The 25,027-nt window shown below is 53.1% G+C and overlaps 1 protein-coding gene and 1 long non-coding RNA gene across 2 annotated transcripts in view; both read right to left on the reverse strand.

Annotated features, from left to right (window-relative positions):
* LOC133339604 (endothelial zinc finger protein induced by tumor necrosis factor alpha-like) overlaps positions 1-1,671 on the reverse strand; it is a 35,198-nt gene extending 33,527 nt beyond the window's left edge. Inside the window, exon 1 of the mRNA XM_061547728.1 lies at positions 1,419-1,671. Coding sequence (XP_061403712.1) covers positions 1,419-1,671 — 253 coding nt within the window. The remainder of the gene's footprint in view (positions 1-1,418) is intronic.
* A 9,104-nt stretch (positions 1,672-10,775) lies between these two features.
* On the reverse strand, positions 10,776-21,520 carry LOC133339603 (uncharacterized). The gene is made up of 4 exons (XR_009754751.1): positions 21,449-21,520; positions 20,682-20,784; positions 13,816-14,017; positions 10,776-11,553 (listed from the first exon to the last, which is right to left on the reverse strand). It is a non-coding gene; the product is annotated as an uncharacterized LOC133339603 (long non-coding RNA).
* Positions 21,521-25,027: the final 3,507 nt, after the last annotated feature.

Below are 25,027 nucleotides of genomic sequence, written 5' to 3' on the forward strand. Positions count from 1 at the left end.
CCCTGGCGTCTACAAACTAAGTTGCCTCTGTGGTAGCAGTTACATTGGAGAAACCAAACGACATGTCTCGGACCGCATCCGTGAACATAAAGCAGACCTGAAACACGGTAGGACAAACACCTCAGCCGTGGCAGACCACAGTTACAATTCAGTGGGCTCACATGACATTGACGTCTCCAAGACAGAGGTTCTCTGCAAGCCATCTGGCTATCATGAGAGATTCGTTCATGAGGCGATCCACATATACAAACACAGAGACAATTTCAACCGAGAAGATGGATTCTGGCTTAGCAATCATTGGAAGGACGTAATAAACCATTTCGGATCTTAACTGATTGTGTTCACGTTTACGGTGACTTTCAGACCGCGTTCCACTCACTGGCATTGTATTCTCCGCAGGGATTGGATTCTTTGCTCCGCTGCAAGTTTCCCCCCACGACTCACCCATTGACACGATGGTCAATGGTACAGTGTATAATAACAAATAGTATAACATTTATATGCTTAATACAATATACAAAGTAATATATAGTATCGTAATTGTAAACATATAGCAGTGTGATACACACTTACTGTTAGTAACTCAGCTTATTGTAGAGTATAGTAAGTATACTGATGATGCTATGTAGTTTATACTTTAGTTTTTTACGTGGTTGTTTAGCAACTGCAGCTACATACTATTAACATTCCTTTCCTTTGTTAATGCTACCCCCCTTCCCCCTCCCTTTGATGCTGCTAATCCTGCATAATGCACGGGCATAATATTAATTTGAAACCCCCCCCGCCCACCTCCTACGCATTTCCATATGCTAAATTCCTCTTGATATGCAAATTATTTTGTCTAGGCGCTCTTCTTCCAGCTTAAATATACGCTCCAAGCTTGGTGGTGTTTCATTCTTCACGTGAGGACGGCTGCTTGCGTTGTGGCCGAAACGTCATGAGAATTATTTTATTATGTTTTATTTTTATTATTTTATTACTTCCCTTCTATGTGACTTTACCGAAAGAACCAAGAAGATGAATCCCTGCAGTCACGAAAGCTTTAAATCGACACATACATCTATGAATATTGTCTGTATTGTGAGTAAATATTTTAAAATCCGAGCGAGTATTTAGACCTTTTTCAAAAGTGACCTTTCAGAGAGTCAGGCTGCACATTTTTCAAATGTTCCTGCATGAGAGAGGACACGGCCATCTCTGACCCTTAACACTGAGAGCATTCCTCGCTCCTCCCAGATTTCCTCCTCTTTATCCCTCCTCCCCTTCCCTGTCTCCATCTCCTCGCATCTCCTCTTACATCCGTACCTTTCATTTCCTGCCATCCCATCTCCACTCCTCTCCTTACGCCCCTCTCTCCTCTTCCCGTCTGCCTCTCCCACCCATGCTCTGCACACATCTCTCCCCCCCCGTGCCCTCACGCTCACTGAGGTCGCCGGCCAGCATGCTGTTTGCCGACATCTCCAGGGCGAGGTACGCGGCGTGGCACCCGAGCAGACGCCGTAGGTTGCTGACGCGCAGGTAGAGGTCGCAGGCCCGGCCGAACGACGGCAACGTGGAGCAGGGCGGCCAAACTGCCTCGGTCGGCAGCCACGGCAGCATCGTCAGGTATATGAGGAAGGATGAGTCCACCTCCTTGAGCAGCCACCCGAGCGAGTCGAGCACGTGCTCCATCTTGTACTGCGAGTAGCACGAGCTGTCGCGCGTGCACGCAAGGGTCCTGCCAGACTGCGGGCAGAAGATTCGGCGCGTGAAGCCGATCCTCCCGCGTCAATCTCTTTTTTTCATCAAAGGGCCGATGCGCGCTACGGACGAGTTGCTGCAGTTACAAAAGCCTGCGCTTGCACATCCTGCTAGGGACGCGTGGCATTGAAACGTGTTCAGTAACCACTCATCATTGACGTGTCATCACTACCAACACCAACCACCCTCCACTATCACAACTGCCACCAGAATCACTAAAATTATCTTCTCGCCAGAGTCGCTTGCCTGGCCACCCATCCAGCGAGCTCTTTAAATCTTTTCAAGGAGCTGCACTGCTTACCAGTGCATAAGAAAGTCCAGTTCAAGGCCGAGGTACTCACTTTCATAGCAAAGGTTAACCAAGTACAATGCCATCCACCCGAATGTACCGAAACCAACGCTCATCTGCTATGAACCTGCTGCTGCTGTGTGTCCACTCGAGATCCACCGAGATTCGGACAGAAGCCCTGGTGGTTTGGAACAGTCTGCCAACTGAAGACCGCTCAACGATGACACTCGGTCTTTTAAAGACTCGACTAAAAACATGCATTTCTCTTGTTTAGCTGAATATATTTAAACCTTCTCAGTGCCTTCTGCCCTTCAACTTCAGCTATTTTCTGAATATGGTGCATTATAAATACAGTATTGGATGGATTTATTTGACCATGATCATCGACACCATCATCACCACTGCCACATGGCCCTGCTTACGCATCGCACCGTGTTACTACCACCACTACCATCAAAGACAAAGATCCGCTGTATAGTCTTAACACACTTGGGGCAAGTAGTGTGAGCGAACACCTATGAAGGCCGGTATGGTACACAAGGGGGTAGGTCGCCAGCACCACGCCCAACCGCCTTTGTCTCCCCAGTGACAATGATTTTACAAAGCGCACCAGGTACCCTTGGGAAGACCCAGGACCGGTTCAGATAATCGTCCATGGTGTTGGACGTGAGCGGAAATCGAACTCGGGTCGCCGGGTTCGTAGGGCAGTGCGCTAAGCGCTATGCTACCGCCACTGCCGTCGCCACCGCAGTCACCACCGCCGCCGCCGCATGGCTCCGCTCATCCCTTGTCCCACTCGCCATCGAGCAGGCAGAGCAGCAGCCGGCGGCGCTTCGAGTTGGGAGGCGGTGAGCAGCGCGTGCAGCTCAGCGCACACCCAGTCCTCCAGATGGGAGCCGCGGGGGTCAGTTGGGGCAGAGATTGGCGCCGGCTTTCGGAACTCTCGCACCCAGCGGTGGAGGGGCTACGGTAGGTGATGATGACGGCGCGGCCGCCCCAGCCGAGGTGCCGGCGTTGCAGCGATGGCGGTGGGCTGCTGCTACTGTGGCGGCGGCGTGGCCATGGTGCGCGCGTGGCCCGCGCTGTCGGGCTGTGCTGCAGCGACAGCTTGTTGTCTGTGTCCAGCACAAATATCGTGTCACTGCTGACCATCTGTGGGGAGGCAAGGCAGACGGTGGGGGGGAGGTAGAGAATTGTAGCAGTGGTCACATGGTACTGCATGCAAGACGTGGTGGCAGTCGAGCCTTCCTGCTGTTTCTGAGCACACCTCTGTGTGTGCATGCATCTTTAACTTATTTCGCGCCATACGTAGCCGACCGTGCTAATCGGAGGTGCGGATGAGTGTGGATTGTTAAATCCAAGGAGGGAGAATGGTTGTGGACGTCTATGAAAAAGATCTGCATAGCTCATCGGATTTCTCTAGGATAAATAAAAATCCTGGTTCTGGAAATGCCGAGCGGGTTATAGCTGACGATTTTCCCCACGTGTTGGGAGAGACCTCGGGAGCTGCTGTGTTAATACGGATACACCTTTATGCCAGATAAATATTGTTTATGACCTTGTGAGTCGTGTAATATTCCTTTAAGGTCCCTGTACTCTTTCTCTGCAATAATTACGTTTTTGTCTTTGTTTTCTTGTTGCTGCTGTGCACACAAACCACGGATTTCCCTTGTAAAATAGCCGGAAAATGGCTAACAAATAAAATTAACATAACCGTATATGTATGCATTCCCATCCAATAGCCACTTAATACAACCACCTTTATAGCCTTAAGATTCCCAATATGATTATATTCATATATATTCCTATGGGAACTGTTTGCCTAAAAAAAAATTCGGTTTGAACCTTTCTGGTATTTTTTCCACAAGTGCTCAGTGTGGTCAATGCAGACATGATGCCTTGCAAAAGGCATCTATTTGGTGTTTTATTGCCAGGAAGGGGTAAAAATCTATTGTTATTTTTTTCATCAAATTATATATTCAAAAGCATTGCTCTGGATTAAGGACCCAGTTGTTATTATTTTTGTGCCAGACAAACTCACTAACCTGGAGTGGCTGACGCTGCATGGGGCTCACAGGCAGAGTGGAGGCCTACACGGCGCCCACCAGGCTGCCCGCTGCGTCTCCCGGCATCGCCGTCAGGAAGAACGATTCTCCCTTGATCAGCTGAAGGTGCAAAAAGAAAACATTTAGAAATGTATTTGGGCTAGGCCACGTAATGATCTGACATAACCAAACAAAAAAAACTTTAAATCGAAAAAGCTTTAAATCGAAAATCAAACAAAATAAGTCGTCGCCCATACAAACATTTACCGCTTCAATCTCTACGACCGTATTCGGTCATTGTTTTTTTGCATTATGACTGCAGGTATTGTGGTCTATGCAAACATGACTCCTTGTAAAAAAAGGTGTCAGTTTTGTTGCCAGATAAAAGGGTAAAAAAACTAATATAATATTTTTTACTGGCAAATGAGGTTCCAATGGCCTATTCGGTCACTGCGGTTAAGTTTAAGAACAATTCCCACAGCCAAACTTTGCAATTAGATACACGAAATTTCTCTTCAAAGTGCGTCAAAACATCTTCAAAGCGGAAACTGGCACGTTAAGAATATAACCGTGTCACCCGACTTGGCTTCTTGAATAGGTGTGCTGCGTATAAATTGGCACAATAGGTGGCAAAAAATAATTTGGTCATATTTTGGGAGCAAATCCTGATTTTAAAAAATTCACAGCAACTGCTGAGCCCAATAAAGGACAAGAAACTGAATACAATGAATATTTTGGTTAGTTTGAATGTTGTAATACTGCTCACCAAGTCGCCAATCGATGATACAATTGTAATAAAGGACTCTTGCACTGGGTCTGTCTCCGTTGTCCTTTATTGTGGTTTGTACAACTTTGCCCGCACGGCGTCTCGCTCAGAGTCTCCTCCGCCTTCCCGCTCAGCAGCCCCACTGCTGCCGTCGCTCCCGCAGCCCTGCTGCTAGCTCACAATGCAGCCCCGCTGCTGGCTTCCCACTCAGCCTCTCTGCCTCCGACCTGCAGCCCCACGGCTGCTCTCTATGCAGCCCCGCTGCTGTTCTCCATCTCCCCCATGCCCGGACACTGCTGGCCAACGGTGCCGAGTCCGACCTGTGGCGATCACGCCACTTTCCACCTCCTGCCCTGCGTGGCCTCCTCCTGTCTTTATTCCCACACTCTCCCCCAGCCCTTCCGGTTCCTGCCCTTAAAAGCACTCCCTCTCCCCCACGTGACCCAACTCCTCCCACCTGTTACGTCATATCCGCGAGGCCGTTTACGCTCGCATTACACCACCCTCCCCCGTAGGGAAAATTCCAGCCGTCCTCGGCTGAAACAAAACAAGCAATGCGAGCGACCCCCAACCATCAGCCATGAACGGACAACGGAGAATACAACGAATATAACAATAACAACAAGAACGAGAACAACAATCAACGAAAAGAAAGGGACTTCGAACGCGTGTGGGTCGCCGGCCCGTCCCGGATGAGCGGCGGCCCTCCTGCAGACTGAGAACGCGACGGGGTTTTAGGAGCGACAGGATCAAAACCGCCTGTCGCTATTGGAGGCCCGCCAACGCCAAGGTCCCGTTCCCCCGAAGGACCAGAGTCTGGGGTGTCCCGCAATCGTGTCTGTGGTGGGGTTGGAGGACCGGCGGGGCCAGGTGTCCCCGCAGCTGTGGTAGGCCCACCCCGAGCAGAGTCCGCTGCCTCCTGCAGTGTCACGGCCGGTTTGTCTGTAGAAGGCACAACAGGCGCTCTTGCAGGGTCAACAGGCACAGGCAAGGGTGCGTCGGCAGCAACAGACACTGGCAAGGCAACATCAGGAGATGACGCATCCGTTCGAGGGGCCACGTATGGTTTCAAGCGAGACGTATGGGCGTACCAGCGCCGAGCTCCGAACCGAATGCGCGCGGACTGCGGGTTAGGAACCTCAATGAGCCTAACAGGCCCCTGCCATGGTTTATGCAGTTTAGGGGAGGTTCCTGCTCGCACCTGCGGGCAATGCAGCCAAGCCATATCCCCCACCTTCCAGGGGCACTTCCCCTTCGAGCGTCGAGCGCAACGTTCGTTTCGGGCCTGGGTTTTGGCAGTAGATACTCGGGCCCCCTCCCGCGCCTCAGCGATGCGGTCGAACAGCATCCTGAATGTAGTTGGGAAGAGGCTTAGTAGGTCCTCTCACTCCTGTTCCCAACTGCACATCCATTGGCGGCACGTTTTCGCGACCGTACATGAGAAAAAACGGACGCGTGAGGCGTCATCCGGTATGCCGAGAGTACCCCAGGGATGTGCAAATCCCAGTCAGCTTGCTTCTCATTAACCGTGTGACACAGCATGGCTGACAGCGTCCGATTTAGTCTTTCCACCATGCCATCCGTCTGCGGGTGGTAGGGGGATGTCCGGATCTTTTTGGTCCCCAGAGCAGCGCACACCTCCTCCAACAATTTAGAAGAAAAAGTTCCGGCCCTGATCAGTGAGCAGCCTCTCCGGCGCCCCTTTGTCCATGACATATCCAAATAGAAAGGTGTCCGTAATGGACGCCGCCGACTGGTCGGGCAAGGGCCAGGCCATCGGCCAGCGGGAGAGATACTCCACCCCAACTAGCAAGTATTTATTACCCTTAGCGGATGGCGGGAAGGGTCCCAAAATATCCAACGCCACCAACTCGTTAACTCAAGACACTTGAATAGACTGTATCGGCGGCACATATGGGTGTTTAGGCGGCTTCCGCTGGGCACACTCAGGACACGCACGAACGTGCCCGACGACATCCGTCGTCATGCCATGCCAGAAGTAGTCTCGCTGCAACGTCAACAAGGTTTTCTGCACCCCCAGGTGTAATAGCGTGTCGCAATACAGAGTCCTAATCAATTCGTACCGTAACGACGACGGTACAACCAGACGCCAGTGATCATGTAACCCCTCCCTCCACATCAGCAGTCCGTCGCGGAGAGCAGCCCCTGGCGTCCCCCCGGAAACCGCCCCCCCCCTCCCTTTGCAGCCCGACTCCGCAGGGTCCCCAACGAGTCGTCCAGCATTTGTTCACGGATCCACACTGCTCGTGGAAGGTTCAGAACCCCATCGGCCGGTCTCGGGCACACTGGAGCCTCAGGCACCTCGACCGCTAACGCCATAGGCCAAGGGGGCTGCTGGGTCGGTGTACACCTATGCGTCCCCGACGCGCAAGCGCAAGGGGATCCCTGCGGTAACCTGGAGAGCGCGTCCGCATTCGCGTGACGCGCCCCCTTCCAATGTTGAATTTGGAAGGAAAACTCTTTTAGAGTGTCCAACCATCGTGCCAGCTAGCCAGATGGTTGGTCTACCCTCAGAGAATATTGTAAAGCCGCATGATCCGTGCGCACAATGAACGAACGGCCGTAGAGATACGGCCGAAATTGGCGGAGAAAATAGACAATGGCTAAAAGTTCACGGCGAGTGACGCAGTAGCGGGTTTCCGCGGGGGACAAGACGCGGCTACCATATGCCACCACGCGTTCCACACCGCCTTTGGACTGTGACAGCACGGCCCCAATGCCCGTGTCACTCGCGTCCGTGTCCAGAATGAAAGGGTGATCAAAATCAGGATAGTCCAATGTCGGCGCCGTTGCCAAACGATCGCGCAGGCCCTTAAACGCCGCCTCCTCTGGCGGTCCCCAACTGAATTTCCGTCCTTTACCTGTAAGGAGGTGCAGAGGCCTCGCGATCGTTGCAAAATTGGGAACGAACCTACGATAATATGAGGCAAACCCCAAAAAGCGACGCACATCCCCCACCGTGGCCGCGGTTGGCCAGTTTCGGACGCACGCCGTCTTCTCCGCATCCGTGGCCACCCCGTCGGCACTGACTATGTCCCAAATAGCGCACGGACCATTACAGTAGGTGACATTTCTTAGGTTTAAATTTCAGATTGGCGGAGGGCATTCTGGCGAACACCGCCTCCAGTCTCTGTAGATGTTCATCAAATGTGCGGCTAAAGACGATGATATCGTCTAAATATATCAGACATGTCTCCCACTGCAACCCTGTTAATACCAACTCCATCAACCTCTGTAATGTGGTGGGGGCAGCATTCAACCCCATCGGAAGACAATTAAATTGAAATAGACCCTGCGGCGTACGGAAAGCGGTCTTTCCCGCGAGAACTCATCGAGGGGAAGCTGCCAGAATCCCGAAGAGAGATCCAGCGTCGAAAAGAACTTCGCCCCCGACAAGGCATCGAGGGAATCATCCATACGCGGTAGGGGGTACGCATCCGCCACGGACACTTTGTTTAATTTACGGAAATCGACGCAAAATCGCAATCTGCCGTCTTTCTTTTTGACCAAGACTACAGGCGCGCCCCATGGGCTGTTAGACGGAGATATTATGTCCGCAGCCAGCATGTCATCTACTGCTCCACGAACATGGTCTCGCTCCGCCGGGCTCATCCGATGCGAGTTCAACCGAATCGGAGCAGCGTCCCCCATGTCAATATGATGGGAAAGCAGGGAGGTGTGTCCCAAGTCCAAATCGTCGGAGCTAAACACATCAGAATAACAATAGCGCGCAAAGCGCGGATCGCTGTTCCCCGGTCAGGGAAGAATTTTCACCGCACAATTCGACGATCCAGCGATCATCTAGGGCCGCAGGGCCCGAAACTCCGGCAACCACATCCCGGCGGCCCAGATGGTCCTGGGCCGTGAACGCCGTTGTGGCATGTGCCACGACCGTTCCGGCCGGCACGCATACATTCTCCGTACTCCCATTAAGCACCTGCAAAAATGGCTGCTGGCCCGGCCGGATAATAGTTTGCGCCCCGACCAGCGCCGATCCGCCCATAATGGTCGCGGACGGCGATAACAAAACCCCAGGCGCTCCTTCTCGACCAGGCACCGGTTTCCGATATCGCAAGGGGATAAGCATCTGTGAACCAGGTGGAATGTCAACAGATACCTCGGACAGTGCCTGTACCTGGCAGACCGGAGCGGGTCGCCCCTAGGGCGACGGCAAAAATGTAATTTGTCGACCCCCCGGTAATTCGATGCAATTTTGATTAACTCTTATTAGAATGGGCATTTTGGCCAGAAAATCAGTTCCCAACAAACACGGAATCGCAAGGGACCTCGAAATCAACACGGTTCCCGAGGCCGACACCCCCCCGATGGATATATTGGCGTCCACCTGGCCCACAATGCCCATACTTCCCCCGTTCGCTGCTACACAGGAATCGTAAACTGGGCGCACTGCGTCCGGCGGGATGCCCAACAGATGGAAAATGACATCTGATATAATCGTCGCGGACGCACCGGAGTCCACTAAAATGCGCACGTCGACCCCTTGTATAGAACCCGGCACAGTGGACGAACCAGTAGCGGCCGCAACAACCCGCCGCGCCAATTTACGCCACTGCGTTACCGAGCGACATGGGCCAGTCGGCGTCCCCCCGTTGTTAACGACACCCGGATCGTGCGACAACGGTGATGAATGAGGTGCCAAGCCTTGCCGGGTGTCTGGTGCGCACCGACTTGCCTGTCCAGGAGGGTCCTTCCGCGGCACGTCCGTGGTTGAGGCCTCCTGCTGGGCCGGCCCCAGTATACGGGCCCAGCAATCCCTGGCATAGTGGCCTTTGCGACCGCAGCGGAAACACTCGACGTCATTATGACGCACAGCACTCCCCCCATCTCGACGCTCCCGCGTCGGCGCCGCAGATCGCGGCCCCGGCCCTCCGCGGGCAGGCCACTGCGCAGAGGCAGCCGTCAATTCCTGCGGGCCCTCCCCGTCAGGAACATACACCGCCTTCTTGGGATCCCAGCCCATGGCACCCCCTGCCACGATGGGCACCCCCGTCCACGCTGTCACCTGCTTCCAACAGCGCAGATTAAACTGGGCATCCAAACACTTCGCAGCTGCCCGAGACGTCAACTTCTCATGGCCGCACACCGGCAAAGGGATCCCCAAATCCCTCGACAGCTCAAGCATTTTGCCCAAAATAAGGGGTTCCAGTAGGTCAGGCTCCGTCTCAGGGTATGCGGCCATGGCCAATTCCAGGACAGCACCCCTGTATGCCACCGGCGACTCTTCGGGCGCCCACTGTCTTCTTTTTCTCGGCCTTGATGGAACGGAAAAATCTGACCGACTCATCGTCAAGAAAAGTTGGCAGAACTTCCAGGGCCTCTGCGTCAGTCCATCTGGCGGAGCGCACCGCCGCCAAAAATCAGCAGGCGAATGCACTCCAGTCACCTCCGATTGAAAATTCTTTAACTGTTGTCAAGTGATGGCTGCGGGTCCTCGCTCCGCTGTCCTCCGCAGACGGCGCGTCGCGTGGCATGTTCAAGATGGCGTCGCACCGCAACGTGTCAAAGATGGCGGCTTCCCGCCGTGAAGGGCGCAAGATTGCGGCTTCTCACGGTTCTTCCCCTGCCACGCCCAAGATGGCGTCCTCGTGCCGCGTGGCAGAGGGCGTTGGTGGCGCAGGCAAGGCCCTGGTCCGTTGGTCACCCCCGGGCCTCCCCGAAGCCGTCGCCGGCGTGACGAAATCGCACAGTTGCGCCAAGACGGTCTTCAAAGTCTCCAGCTGGGCCGCCATCTGTCTCCATCGCTGGTCAGCATCGCCCGGCGCGGGCGGATCCGCCGAAGCGGCGACCTCTTGCACCCCCGGGCCACCACTCGTCCCCGCGTCGATTTCCCCCTCCATCGTTGGCAGCCCCACTGCCTGAGGAAGGTCGTCGTCGTCGGAAGATGTAGCAGACGATGGTGCGGGAATATTCTTTCTTCTGAGCTGTTTTGACATGCCGTTTCACTTCTGACACCAGTGTAATAAAGGACTCTTGCACTGGGTCTGTCTCCGTTGTCCTTTCTTGTGGTTCGTACAACTTTGCCCGCACGGCGTCTCGCTCAGAGTCTCCTCCGCCTTCCCGCTCGGCAGCCCCACTGCTGCCGTCGCTCCCGCAGCCCTGCTGATGGCACACAATGCAGCCCCGCTGCTGGCTTCCCATTCAGCCTCTCTGCCTCCGACCTGCAGCCCCACGGCTGCTCTCTATGCAGCCCCGCTGCTGTTCTCCATCTCCCCCATGCCCGGACACCACTGGCCAACGGTGCCGAGTCCGACCTGTGGCGATCACGCCACTTTCCACCTCCTGCCTTGCGTGGCCTCCTCCTGTCTTTATTCCCACACTCTCCCCCAGCCCTTCTGGTTCCTGCCCTTAAAAGAACTCCCTCTCCCCCACGTGACCCAACTCCTCCCACCTGTTACGTCATATCCGCGAGGCCGTTTACGCTCGCATTACACAATGAAACACCTCAATGAATCGGAAATAAAAAGGCTGAACTAAGGATACCCATCAATGGTGACTACAGGCACTATGAGTGCCACATAGACTGCCCACTAGATCCTGTTGGCTATACGACCTCTGATCCTTGCACACTATCAGAAGGTTGCACACACCCAGCCTTCGCAGGAAGTCTCTCCAGCTGTTCACATCTGACTGTCCCTGCATGTACACGGGGTGCGCCAGCAGCCAGTCGGCACCTGCATGAACCCACACGTCATGCACACACACACACGCACGTCTTACACACACGTATAAATATTCACCCAAATTCTCTCATGGACAAAATGGCAAGGAGACATGGAGTTGCTTCCTTATTCCTCTTCTATTGCTCCTAGCATGGTTTTAATAATCCATGAATTTCACTCTTCGATTCCTCCCCGAGTTTCATCTCATCTATACCGGGTTAAACCATCACACCTCAAGTCAACCACTCACTCGTCCATTTGTTCGCCTTCTCACTCACACACCCGCCCACACTCACTTTTCCCTCCTTTCATCACCATTTCAGTTACTCCAGTTCTTATAATAACCTTGGTCAATTCAAGAGGCGTATTATCTCTTATCTATTACAAATTCAATAGTGCTGTTTGTTGCTGCCTGCTTGGTGTTCTGGGCATGGGCTAAACAACCAGGATTTAAAAAAAGTATGCAGCTGTATACAAATTTGTGAGGACACACAACAACTGCCATTCTCCACTAAGTGGCGGTGACGTCACCACAGCGCTTGTAGCATGCTAGGTGCATTTTGAGGCCATGTGAAGTGTCAAAGGCCCGTTGGTAGGAGCTCACAGAACAGACCCATGTGCCATGGGTTGACTGAGGTGACCGGCAGATGCATCAACTGTGCTGTGCTCCCTTTCTGCGTTTTATCCACCCGGTTCCCGGCGACTGCCTCAAACTCTTCAGCAGTGTCCTTCACAAACCTCCTCCACAGAGGCCAATCTTGATGCTGCTGATACTAGTGATCGGCAAATCCAATGAGCTCCACATCCTTCTGTACCACCCCAGTCCATCTCTTTTCTAGTCCTCGCCATGCCCATTTATCCCCATAGATCCAGCTGAACAGAAGCTGCTTGGGCATGCGGTAGATGGGCATGCAGACTACATGACCCAGCCAATGCAGCCTCGCTTGTCAGAAGAGCTCAGTGATGGGACTGTGTCCCAATCTTTCAAGGATCTCCGAGATCCTTACACAATCCAGTCTGGTTAAACCCAGGATGGATTGTAGGCAGACTAGCCTGCATGTGTCAAACCGGCACACATGTTCCTTCAGAGTGCTCCACATTTCGCAAGCATTGAGAAGGGAGGGCATAACTGTGACCGAGAACACCTGGAGCTTGTATAGAGTAACAGACCAGGTAGCGTCTACACAGCATTATGCAGCTAATAAAAAGATGCTGCTCGACTGATTCGGACTAACACCCAGGTTGCCAAACTGGAGCTGGCCATGAGCACACTGCTCAAGTTCTGAAACAACATTGGGACTCTGCAAGCTTCTCCTCGGCATGTCTGGCAAGGCAACGTTGAATTATTCTTGCCAGGACCTTTCCCAGAATACTGAAGAGGGAGATGCCCCTGTAGTTGTTGCAATCAGTGTGGTGCCCCTTTTAAAAAATTGGGATCACCAGGGCATCCTTCAAATCCTCTGGAACCCGTCCTGTGGACCAGACAGTTGTAATGTCAAATAGGGCAGTCTGCAGTTGACTTGAGCAGTCACGTCTCCTCGGCACTTTACCTGGTTTCAAGCTCTGAATTGCCCTTCGCATTTCCTCAAAAGATGGTACATCAGCCAATCACTCACAAGGAGCGGCTACTTTCTCCCAGCAGGGTCAAACTGACCTTGCCCTATGATGTTGTTGAGTTGAGGGGTTTCCCCTCCCCCAAGACCTTACAGAGAACCTGTTCTTGGGAGTCGGAGATCGGATGGCCGTTCTTTGCCTCACTGATGGTGATAGGTGTGGTGCTGAAAGTTACTTTTTTCATGGTGTTAAAAAGGGATTTATTATCGCATGCTACCAAGGCAGTTTCCATTTCTTCAGCAACTCGCGACCACCACTCATCCTTTCAGTGCCGCACGGCTCTCCGAACCTCCGAGTGAAGGCTGCAGTAAGCCTCATTCTTGGACATGGGATGTTGTAGATGGTGGGAGTCAGCCTATTGCTTACTTACGACAAGTCTGGACACCTCAATTAGCCACGGTGTCTGGGGAGGTCATTGGTGGGTTTTCTCTGGGTGCTCCGGTATCCTACCACATGCTAGCAATCATTCCTTTGCTGAAATATCTTAATATATGGGAAATTGCAGAGGGGCAATCGTTGGCATCAGCTCACCGCTTGCCTGTGGTTCCTCGTGCCTCTGAGTCATTCATTCCCACAGAGAGCGAGCGTAAACTGAGCCACATTATACATTCACCCAATTCCCCTCGGCGGAGCACCCCTTTGCTATATTGCAATAAACACCTGACAGGTTGGTGGGCAGGTCCCACTTGTTCCCATAGAATCTGGAGAAGTCCACGCTGGTGTCCACCGGCCGCACGAAGGCGCTCGAAGTGAGCACTGGCAGCGTCGCGCGCAGCTCGGCCAGGTCACAGACGGACGCGTCACGCTCGCACTGCGCTTTCAGGTACGCCAGGTAGCTGATCACCACTTCATTTGGCCTGTCCTGTAGAGAGGTGGGGGGGGGGGGGGGTCAAACATAGACAAAGATCCCCCCGTATATCCTCAACAGACTGTTTGGGAAAGTGCTGTTAGTGAGTAGCAATGAAGGCCGACATGGCGCATGATGGGGTGCATGGCCGGCACCATGCCCGGCTGCTTTTGCCTCCCCTCAAGTGCTGATATTTACACACGGCATCAGGTACTCATTTAAGGATGAGCTGACCAAGGGGAGGCCCAGGATTGGTTCAGATTATTGTCCCTGGTGTTGGCCATTAGTGGGAGTTGAATTTATGTTGCTGGGTTTGTAGTGCAGTACACGAACCACTGCACTGCCGCTCCCCGCTCACACAGACAATTGTCAGTGTCATTAGTAATGAATAATTGTGATAACCATGCAATTAGAATTCGGCTAACAATGCGACTAATAACCTTAATTATAACTGAACACCCAGGTACATGTACCTGTACGCATGCACAGCTTATTTAGTCAATCCGCTGCTGAAAGAAGGCCTCCCCTATTGACCTCGGTCACAGCTAACATCAGTGGCGAGTGATAGCTCATCCAGTCATTGGTCCCAGTTTCATAGGCGTGCATCGACCAGCAGGGTGATGTAGTGTGGATTTCACCCCCAGTGAACTGAGAAACGGTAAGGATTTGTATCCATAGGGCGCTTGTGTAAAAGCCTCGGCATCTCAGAGCACATTACATCTCATCTCATCTCTTCCAATCCTACTGCCTAGTAGTCAAGGAGGCGCCAAGTGGCAGACGTCCCCCGGTGCGGCACAAGGTTTACGCAGCACCGGCGTGCAAGTGGGCATTAGCTTTCCAGCAGTGGGTCATGTTGCTGCGTGGTTTACCCCAATTAAGTCATTTGCAGGTAATTTATCGAAAGGAGCACATTTCAAGTTCATTTATTAGGTATAGCCATTCTGCTCTTGAATCGGGTGCAACCGCAACAAACAAAAAACTAAAACATGAACAAGAAAACATCTTAAAGTGAATATGTAACTAAGTGCAAACAGAAAATCCAAGAAAAGACAGAAAAATATTGCAGAAAAAACACCGTACACCAACGCTGTGTGCAAAAATCCCAGTGGGATGCAAGTCAAACAACAACAACCACAAGACAACTTAGATTAAGGCCATCAGTCTTACTCCGTACTACAACAAACAAACGTGGCCAAACCAGTAAACTTTTCGAAATCACCAAAATAAAGCAATGAAACAGTGATCATAGGAACGGTGATGGAATTTTCACAATAAACGACAAACAATATGTATACTAAAACCCTGCAGCCATAGCTGGCTGCATGAGTCACTCCACAACAGCAGGAGCATCAATCGGAGTATTATAATTTTTCAATGCACGAATGGGGTCGGCACCAAATGAACGACGCGTCATTGTTGCCTCTGCGTCGTCGCGCATGTGATACGACCTCACGTTCGGGTAAATTGAACTCTTTTGCTATGCGGCGCGGTCTGCTCATGCATATGGGATGTTGATTCCTGCCAGTACAAAATTGTGGTGCCTTCGGCTTTGCGATGTACGGCCGTATGCGTGGCACACGAGCGATTGTCGCACCTGGGTGTGCACAAAACCATGGGTTTGCTAAGATTGCAATTTTACTGGCCAGGCATGCTTCGCGACGTGACTGATATTTTAATGGGCTGCATCCAATGTGCGCAACGAAAGCTGCCAGCGAAGCCAGCATGCCCACCACTGCAGCCCATCTCGGTATCCCGTGTGAACGAGCTGGTTGCTCTTGACATTTTGGGGCCTTTCCCTACAATGCATCGTGGTAATAAGTACCTTCTGGTTGGGGTTTAGTATTTTACACGGTGGCCTATGGCCTGGGCCCTCCCCAACCAGTCGGCAGCAACCATCGTGGACGCCTTTGTTCAAGGCTATGTGTTGAACAAGGGCGCTCCAGAATGGCTGCTGACCGATCAGGGAAGAAATTTTTCAAGTACCCTGTTGAGCGAGGTATGCAGCCTGTTGGGCACTAAGAAGGTGCACACTTCGCCCTATCACCCCCAAACAGATGGCATGGTGGAGCGGCTGCATAGAACCCTCACCTCTATGCTGTGCCATCAGGTTGATGAATCCCACATAGACTGGGACTTGCAGATCCCAGGGGTTCTCGCTGCTTACCGCATGGCGCCACATGCAGCGACGGGGTTCTCCCCGTTTTTCCTAATGTATTGCAGGGAGGCCATTCCTCCCGCTGACGTTCGGCTTGGGATAGAGCAGCTTCCACGGTCATCGAAGCTCGCTGATCATTTACGCTTCAATCTCCGGAAGCTGTCTTAGGCACGTGATGCGGCAATTGAAAATTCCGCCTCCCGCCAGCGGGCCAATTCGAGGTTGCAAGCCCCTCGCACGTCCATGCATTGGTGGACACCGGGTGATAGGGCATGGCATCATTGCCCCCAGGTGCCGGTGTCCACATCGGCAAAGCTCCTTAAACCATGGCGGGGTCTGGTTGAAGTCGTCGAGATTGTACAACCACAATGTATTAAAATCCGTTGGGGACGGCGTCGCTGGTTTGTGCACCCTTCTCGCTTGAAGCCATTTGTTGCTCCGCGCGGCTCTGCGTCAAACTCACAACACGAGGGCCGAGTGTATGATGTGTCCGACGAGCCGGATGTCGCCCCGTTGGTACCTAATCCACAGCGCAGACGTGTCATTCCTCCCGCAGATGATGTGGGACTGTTGGAGTCGTGCGAGCCGCGTTCTGCCACTGGGAACCAGGGGGCGCCACGAGTCTCTGCAGAAAGGCCTCTGGACCCACCCAACATTTTTGTCAGGCTGCCTGACCCGCCAGAAATTTTTGGCAGTGTGCCTCACTCGCCTGCGCCTAGAGTTTCCGCAGAGAGACCTGTCCCACCCGACATTTTTGCCAGGCTGCCTCATCTGCCTGCACCTAGAGTCTCCACAGAGAGACCTCCTGACCCACCCAACATGTTTGCCAGGCTGCCTGACCCGTCTGCACCAAGAGGCTCCGCAGAGAGGCATCCTGACCCACCCAACATGTTTGCCAGGCTGCCTGACCCGTCTGCACCAAGAGTCTCCGCAGAGAGGCCCCCTGTCCCTAACGACATTTTTGCCAGGCTGCCTGACCAGCCTACTACCCAGATGAGGACACCCATCCCCTACGATGGGCCCGCGAAATATACGCGGTCTAAATCGCGTCGGTTTTCATGATTGACCATCGTTTTTTCTCTGCAGCGGAACGCTGCATGGGTTGTTGCGTCGCGAATGTCGTTATTGGTGATTGTCTCTCACCGTGTACATATGTTGTTATTGGGGGGGGGGGGGTATTTATATTGGGGAACTTGTTGTTCTTCTTGTTCTTGTGGTTCTTGTTGTTTTTTTTGGCACACACATCGGTTCATTGATGGGGGGTTTTTCTCTTTGTAACAGCCGGGACGGCTGAGGCTTCCAAAGGGGGGAGTGATGTAGTGGTGTTAACTACTCGCTGTTCGCAAACTGTGAAGGAGCGGATCGTAAACAAGGTTTTCCCGCTCAATCAAACGGTCAGGATCCAAACGCCAGATTGGGAAGGACCAATCGGAGGGTCCCACAAGGTGGCCGGGGATTGGACAACCCGGCCACGAACAGGTATAAAAGCCAGAGTGCTGAGAGCTCTTGGCCAGTTCTGCTACACGAAGACCCAAGTCGGCCGAAGACATCTAGGACCCTGGACCAAGCCCTCCAGCCCTTATCAGGGCTAGGGCTCAGTGTAACCAGTGGTCGGGGAGAGATCCCCTAGGTCCAGCCCGAGGACGCTGGGATAGCAGGGAGATTAGATAGCCTGCAAGGTCCGGAGGCTGTGTCTCCTCAGGGTAACGGGTGAGGGGACCATATACCCCCTTTGTGTGAGAGGGACTGTGTATTAAGATAATAAACAGTGTGTGCCATAAAGAAGTTTAGAAGTCCGTCCTTTACAACACTACACTTGCATACGCACACACACACAGCCATAAACACACACCGCAACAACAGCCGCCATTCATCACCGGTGGTGACATCACCAGGGTGCTTGTGCCAGGCTAGGTGCACTCCGAGGCCACGTAAAGTGCCAAAGGCTCGCTGACAGGTCACAGGACAGAATACATTTATTTTTTATTTAACCAGGTAAGGCCTACTGGGCTATTTAGCTATTATTCAGAAGCGATCTGGCTACAAATGATAGCTCAGTAAAGTTGCTTATCATGTGCAAATGTATCGCAGCCAAATACTCTAAAAGCATGTTTCTAAATTTAGAGGAAAAAACTTGAGGACCCAGAGAAAAATCCATGTGACCACGGGGAGAAAGGCATGCAAACTCCAAATATACAGGCGTCAGGATCAGGATCGTACCCACAGCCTCCTGTATACCAGGGGAGGTAGTTAAAATCTCGCCACTGTGGTGTTGGGTTGGCTGACTACTGAGGGGGCACCTGTGCATTTGAGCGATTCGACACTCTGCTCATTGTCGTGAGCGTCGCACCTCTGCCCTCTGTTTTTGAAGGGTAACTGCCTCCAACTGCCCAATAGCGTTTTTCATGACATTTGCAAGTCTTGAGCAAGTCTACTGAGCTCCACATCCTTCCCATATTGCAACAGTCCATCTCTTCTCCAGGCCGTACCACGTCTGTTTAGTCCCCTCTATCCAGCGAAACAAAAACTGCCTAGGCATGCGGTGGCTGGGCATGCGGGGTGACATGACACAATCAATGCAGCATTGCCCATCGGAGGAGTTCGCTGATGGGAATGTGTCCAGATCTTTTAAGGATTTATGTTCTCCTCACACAATTCAGCCTGGTTAAACACAAAATGGATCTTTGGTTCTTTCGGTAAAGTCACGTAGGTGTTGCGCCATAACAAGGTGCTGTAAGCAGCTTACCTGCCACCACGCTCACGGGCCGACAGGGGGCAGCCGAGAGAGAGCGAGGTGTGTAGGGGTTGACCGAAGGTCAAACCCCCTCCCCATTGGGGGGCCCGTGACCGGAGGTTGACACCCCAGACCCCCCAGGGGCTGGGGGCTGAGGGGGATGGGCTCCCCCACCCCTTCCTAAGACCCCTTAAGATTTAAGACCCTCTAAGACCTTCCAGAAGGTTCTGGAGGGGGGAGGGTCATGAGGGGAGGGGTAAGCCCAACCTGGGGATAAAAAGCCGACCCTCTGAACGGGTCCAGCAGTGTTCGCAAACTCAAGCTTGAAGACATCTGAAGACCTGAAGACTGGACCAGCACCCGGGAACCCTCAACCGAGGCTCTCGTTAGAGCCGGGTTGTAGCAGACTCGAGGTAGCTCAGACACCCTGGGACCCTCCCCGAAGCTCTGGTCAGAGCCGCGGTGTAGCGGAGCAGGGATGAGCCCCGGGACGGGTCGGTCCAGTCTTCCCTTAGCCGTCGTGGCAAGGGACCGGTGTGTAGAGTAGCCCGGAGTGTGTAGGATGCGCTAGAAGAGAGCATGTACCTCCCTTAGGCTATCGGGTTGAAGGGGCCCACTTCAGCTATTGTTTCTTGCTGTGGTTGTCCCACCTGATGACGGACGCTTGTGTTATGTCCGAAACGTCGTGATTTAATTTATTTTATTTTATACCTACCTGACTTTACCGAAAGAACCAAAGAGTATGGATCCCTAGAGTCACGAAAACTTCAAATCTAGATTGACAAAATGGATCATAGGCAGGCCATCCTGAAAATTTCGAACCGGTGCAGATATTCTTGTAGCAAGCCACCCTCCCTCATCACGCCTCTTGATACTTCTCCACTGTCTATCAATGCTCACAACACGCTCGATTTTTTTCCTTGTTTTTTTTATTCTCGTCGATTGTTTTGCATGGAAGCCCCCGTTTCAGCGAGGCCGGTGCTCTCCTCCATCCCGTAGGCATTCAGACGTGACTCGCCTTCTCTCGTGGAACGTCTGACCTCCACCCCCCTCCCTGCGCTCCTCTCCTACAATGCTCCGTCTCTTCACAAGTTGCCAAGTTCTCCATTCGGTGGCCACACTTCCCCTACAAGGTGACCCTGGCAGCGCGGACCCGGGAAGCTGCGATCGTCCGTGAACGCACCAGCGCTTTCCTTCAGCATCTTCCTCGGGAGGCTTGCTGGGGTCCGGAGCTCCGAGAAGGTGGGAGGGGGGTTCCAGGCGGCGTGGGCCGGGTCTTCACGAACCAGCTACCCTTATGCCGCCCCCTGCTGGCGTGGGGTGGCGACGCCTGTTCATCACCCAAATTCGGAGGCCTCATTCCCCACCGTTCTGGCTTTAGTCACGGAATATGGAGGTGCTTCGGGATACAAATTAAATGTAACTAAATCGGACTTCATGCCCCAAATAAGTTCTCAAGAAATTAGTTTTCAATCTAGATGATTTAAAAGTGTATAGCTCCAGTGGCTTCCTAATATCGGAAGCGCATCTGAAAGCGTGTGATGTGCTGAGGCCAGAGCACAAATAATCATCCCCATGCAACATGGCCACCATGATGCAGTTCCCCATGCAACATGGCTACCATTAAGTCCCCCATACAACTTGGCCACCTGGATATCACCCATGCATCATGGCCGCTATGAAATCTTCAATGCATCATGTCCACTGTGACATCCACCATGCAACATGGCCATCGTGATGTTCCACCATTCACCATGGCCCTCTGTGACATCCCTCATTCCTGTTCTTACCTTGCGGTGATTTGATGCAGATGGAGGCGGTGCCCTCTGAGGACAGCGCCCTCCACGTGGTACAAGATTCGCCCTTATTCCTCACCTCTCCAGATTGGCTCATCTACACACACACAAAGGTCCACCACATAGGCTTTAGCAAGATGTGGGGGATAGTGCAAGCGGCGAGCACTGAGCCAGGATCTCTGAGATCCTGGGCTCCACATTCAGGAGAGTCCTGCTGAGATGTCAGTTCTCAGCGTTCGGATATTTGGCCAATGTCAGATGTCACACTTGGATTAACAATGAGACACGTGTGTATTTAAAGGACACACGCAGGTTATTGGCATCCTTCAAACTGTTAAGAGAAGTAGGGCTGGGCCAGAACATGCCACGGCCACGAGGAACGATGGCTGATGGTCAAGAACAATAACGGAGGTGCAGCTAAGTATCGGAACACGTCTGAGAGGACGGCTGCCAGAAAGATGGAGCGACAAAATCGGTGCTTGGTGGATTATTCCATCGCAGGATCGTGAGGGGTAGCAGGGTCTCAAGGAAAGAGGCCTTCATTCAGTAGTGGATAGATAAAAGTACAGTAGATTATTAAAACGTAGAAAGGCAGGTACACAGAGAGGATCTTGGGGAGATACTCTGATAGATGCACACACAATCAGGCAGATAAGCAGATGCACACTTAGGTTTATGGATAGTTGACAGGTAGCCACACGCGGAGTGGAGAGCACACGTCCATTAATACTTCACCACACGAGTCGAAGAGCCACACGTACCTCCATGGTGGCAACTTGCAGAGCAGGGTGCACAGAACTAACAGCGTCTCTCGCGCAGTCCAGGTCTCTGCGTGCGAAGCAGGAGACGAAGCCGAGGATCACATAGAGTCGAGGGGGTGTGACGGCACCCACATCTCAACACGAGTCAAGTCACAATGCGGACTCACACCATGAACCCACATCATCAACACAGACTCACATCATCACCAATCACTCACAACACGAAACACAAAAACAACAACCGACATTCGCCACTAAGTAGTGATGATGTCACCACGGTGCCTGTGCCAGGCCAGGTGCACTTTCAGGCCACACGAAGTGTCGAAGGCTCGCTGACAAGACGTCACGGGACAGACCCAGGTTCCAAAGGTTGGCTGAGATGATTGGTAGATACACCAGCTGTTTGCCCAACTGTGCCAACTTGCCGAATTTTATCCGCCACTCGTTGTGAGCGTCACTCCTCTGCCCTCAGTTGTTGTTGGAGGCAGACTGCCTCCAACTGTCCAGTAGCCTCCTTCATGAGCTTCCTCGTGAAGGATGAGATTTACACCACTGGTACCAGTCTTTCACAAGTCTACTCAACTCAACAGCCCATGTCGTGGCCGTTTAGCCCCCTTTATGCGGCCAAAAAGAAACTGCTTGGGTATGCGGGCTACAAGACCCAGCCAACGCAGCCTTGCCTACCGGAGGAGCTTACTGGTGGTAATGTGTCCAGATCCTTCAAGGATTTGTGAGCTCCTCACACAATCCAGCTAGGTTAAACCCAAGATGGATCGTTGGAACCACCACCGACACCACCACCAACACCACTAACACCATCAACATCACCACCAACAACACCAGTACCACCACCAACAAAAATATCACCATCATCAACACCGTCACCAGCACCACCAACAACACCAACAGCACCACCGCCAACAACACCAATAGCACCACCATCAACACCACCAACAACACTACCACCAACACCACCACGAACAGCAAAGATAAAGATCCCCTTTATAGGTGAAATAAACGGTTGGGGCAAGTGCTGTTAGACAGCATCACCTATGAAGGCCGGAACAGCACACGAGGGCGTGGGTGGCCAACACCGCGCCTTTGTCTCCGAGTGGCGATATTTACACACCACACCAGGTACTCATTTGAGGCTGAGTCGACCTAGGGAAGGCCCAGGACCGGTTCATATAATCGTCACTGGTGTTGACAGCGCGTTAACCACTCCACACACACACACAGACTCACACACGGATACAAACACACACGGACTCACACAAACACAGACTCACACCACACACACAGACTCACACCACCGCACCACCCACCCACAGCGAGGATCCACTCCTCACCTTCGCCAGAGTTTCTCCCCGCCTCTCTCACGGACAAACTGCCAGGGGGAAGCGTGTGGCTCGAGACGAGGGGGCGGTACCAGGTGACCACGCCCACCGAGACGTGGAGACGTGGAGCCCTGAGCCCCTCACCCGAGCCCCCCCCCTCGCCCCGCCCCCTCTCCCCCCTCGCCCCCCCCCATGCCCGCCCCCTCGCCCCGCCCCCTCTCCCCCGCCCCTCCCCCCGCCGAGGCTGGGGCGAGTGGAGGCAGCGCTGTGCATTGTGGGTGGCGAGCGGCTGTTTTGGATTCCCGCTCGCGGCCACCGTCGCTGCTGAAGCGGCGGCTCGCTGGCTGGTCCTCCTCTACATCGACTCAGCCCGAACAAGGTGAGAACCTTGCACCGTGTGGACACATCAGCAGTGGCGGTGGTGGAGAGGGGAGGCAGAGGAGGCGCCTGGCTCACAGTCGTTACGCTCTGGGCGCCTGCTGAGTTCACGGCGCTGCTCCCAGCAGAGCGCGGCCTGCTGCTGCTGCTGATGATGATGAGGAGAGGCACTGCCATATTGTGGCTGATGGGATGAGTTACATTTAGTTGTTTTGTATCTGGAGGGACGGAGTTGTTGTCGTGGCAGAAATGGCCTCCACTAGAGGCCGCGATGTGGGGTATTTGGTCTACTCTTCCACGCTGGTCCAAACCCGTTGGAGCGAGGTGGGTGTACCCACAACTTTACCCTCCACACGCGGGGGGCGTCAGCTCACTGCACTTGCAATGCAGAGGTGCAGGTTCGAGTCCATTTCACACTCAGTCATTCACCCACTCACCCACCCACAGAGGGATAAAGACCCTTTATGCAGTGGTTGTGTAGTATCTGCATCAATGTTTTTGTTGTTTAGTTATGGTGGTTGTTGTTGTGGTTGCGGTTATAATCTTGGCTTTAGTTTTGGTTGTATAGGTGGTTGTAGTGTTGGTTGTAATTGTGGTTGCTCTGGTTGTGGTGCCTTTGGTGTTTTTGGTTGTGGTTATAATTGTGGTTGAGTAGGTTGTGGTTATATGTGCGGTTGTGGTGTTTGTGGTTATAACTTGATTTGAAGCTTTGGTGACTGCAGGAATTACTCGCTGGTTCTTTCTGTAAAGTCACGTAGAAAGAAAATAAATTAAATAATAGAGTACGACGTTGCGATTGCAACACAAGCAACCGTCATCAGGTAGAATAAAATTTTAGAGAGAGACAAAACACAGACACGGAGACACACAGACAGACACACAAGCAGAGAGATGGTGGTGATGGTGGTGGTGGGGGTGGTGGGGGTGGTGGTGGGGGTGGTGGTGGCGGTAGTGGGGGCGGTGGTGGCGGTGGTGGGGGCGGTGATGGTGATGGTGGGGGTGGTGGTGGTGGTGGTGATGGTGGTGGTAATGATGGTAATGATGGTGATGATGGTGATGGTGGTGGTGATGGTGGTGATGGTGGTGATGGTGCTGCTGCTAATCATGATGATGCTGTTGGCTCCAGGTCCCACCACCGATGGGCGCTGCCGGTGCGTCGTCTCTGGTTGACGCTGCTCAGCAAGGAGCAGCTTCACTCCACGTTCCTGCGCTACTCACTCACTCACCCACTCACTCACCCACTCACCCACTCCCTCACCCACTCACTCACGGACCCACTCACTCACTCAGCCACTCACTCACCCACTCACCCACTCACTCACTCACTCACCAGCTTCACTCCATCTTCCTGCGCTACTCACTCACTCACCCACTCACTCACGGACCCACTCACTCACTCAGCCACTCACTCACCCACTCACTCACTCACCCACTCACTCACTCACCAGCTTCACTCCATGTTCCTGCGCTACTCACTCACTCACCCACTCACTCACTCACCCACTCACCCACTCACTCACCCACTCACTCACTCACTCACCCACTCACTCACTCACTCACTCACTCACTCACTCACTCACCCACTCACTCACCCACTCACCCACTCACTCACCCACTCACTCACTCACTCACCAGCTTCACTCCACGTTCCTGCGCTACGCACTCACTCACTCACCCACTCACTCACTCACCCACTTACTCACTCACCAGCTGCACTTCACGTTCCTGCGCTACTCACTTACTCACTCACCCACCACTCACTCACCCACCCCTCACTCACCAGCTGCACTCCACGTTCCTGCGCTACTCACTCACTCACTCCACCCACTGCACTCGCTCACGACCACACTCTTCACCATCTTAC

The sequence above is a fragment of the Lethenteron reissneri genome, unplaced genomic scaffold, assembly GCF_015708825.2.
Source record: "Lethenteron reissneri isolate LAM-NWPU_2019-01 unplaced genomic scaffold, ASM1570882v1 scaffold_1931, whole genome shotgun sequence".
Classification (NCBI taxonomy): domain Eukaryota; kingdom Metazoa; phylum Chordata; class Hyperoartia; order Petromyzontiformes; family Petromyzontidae; genus Lethenteron; species Lethenteron reissneri.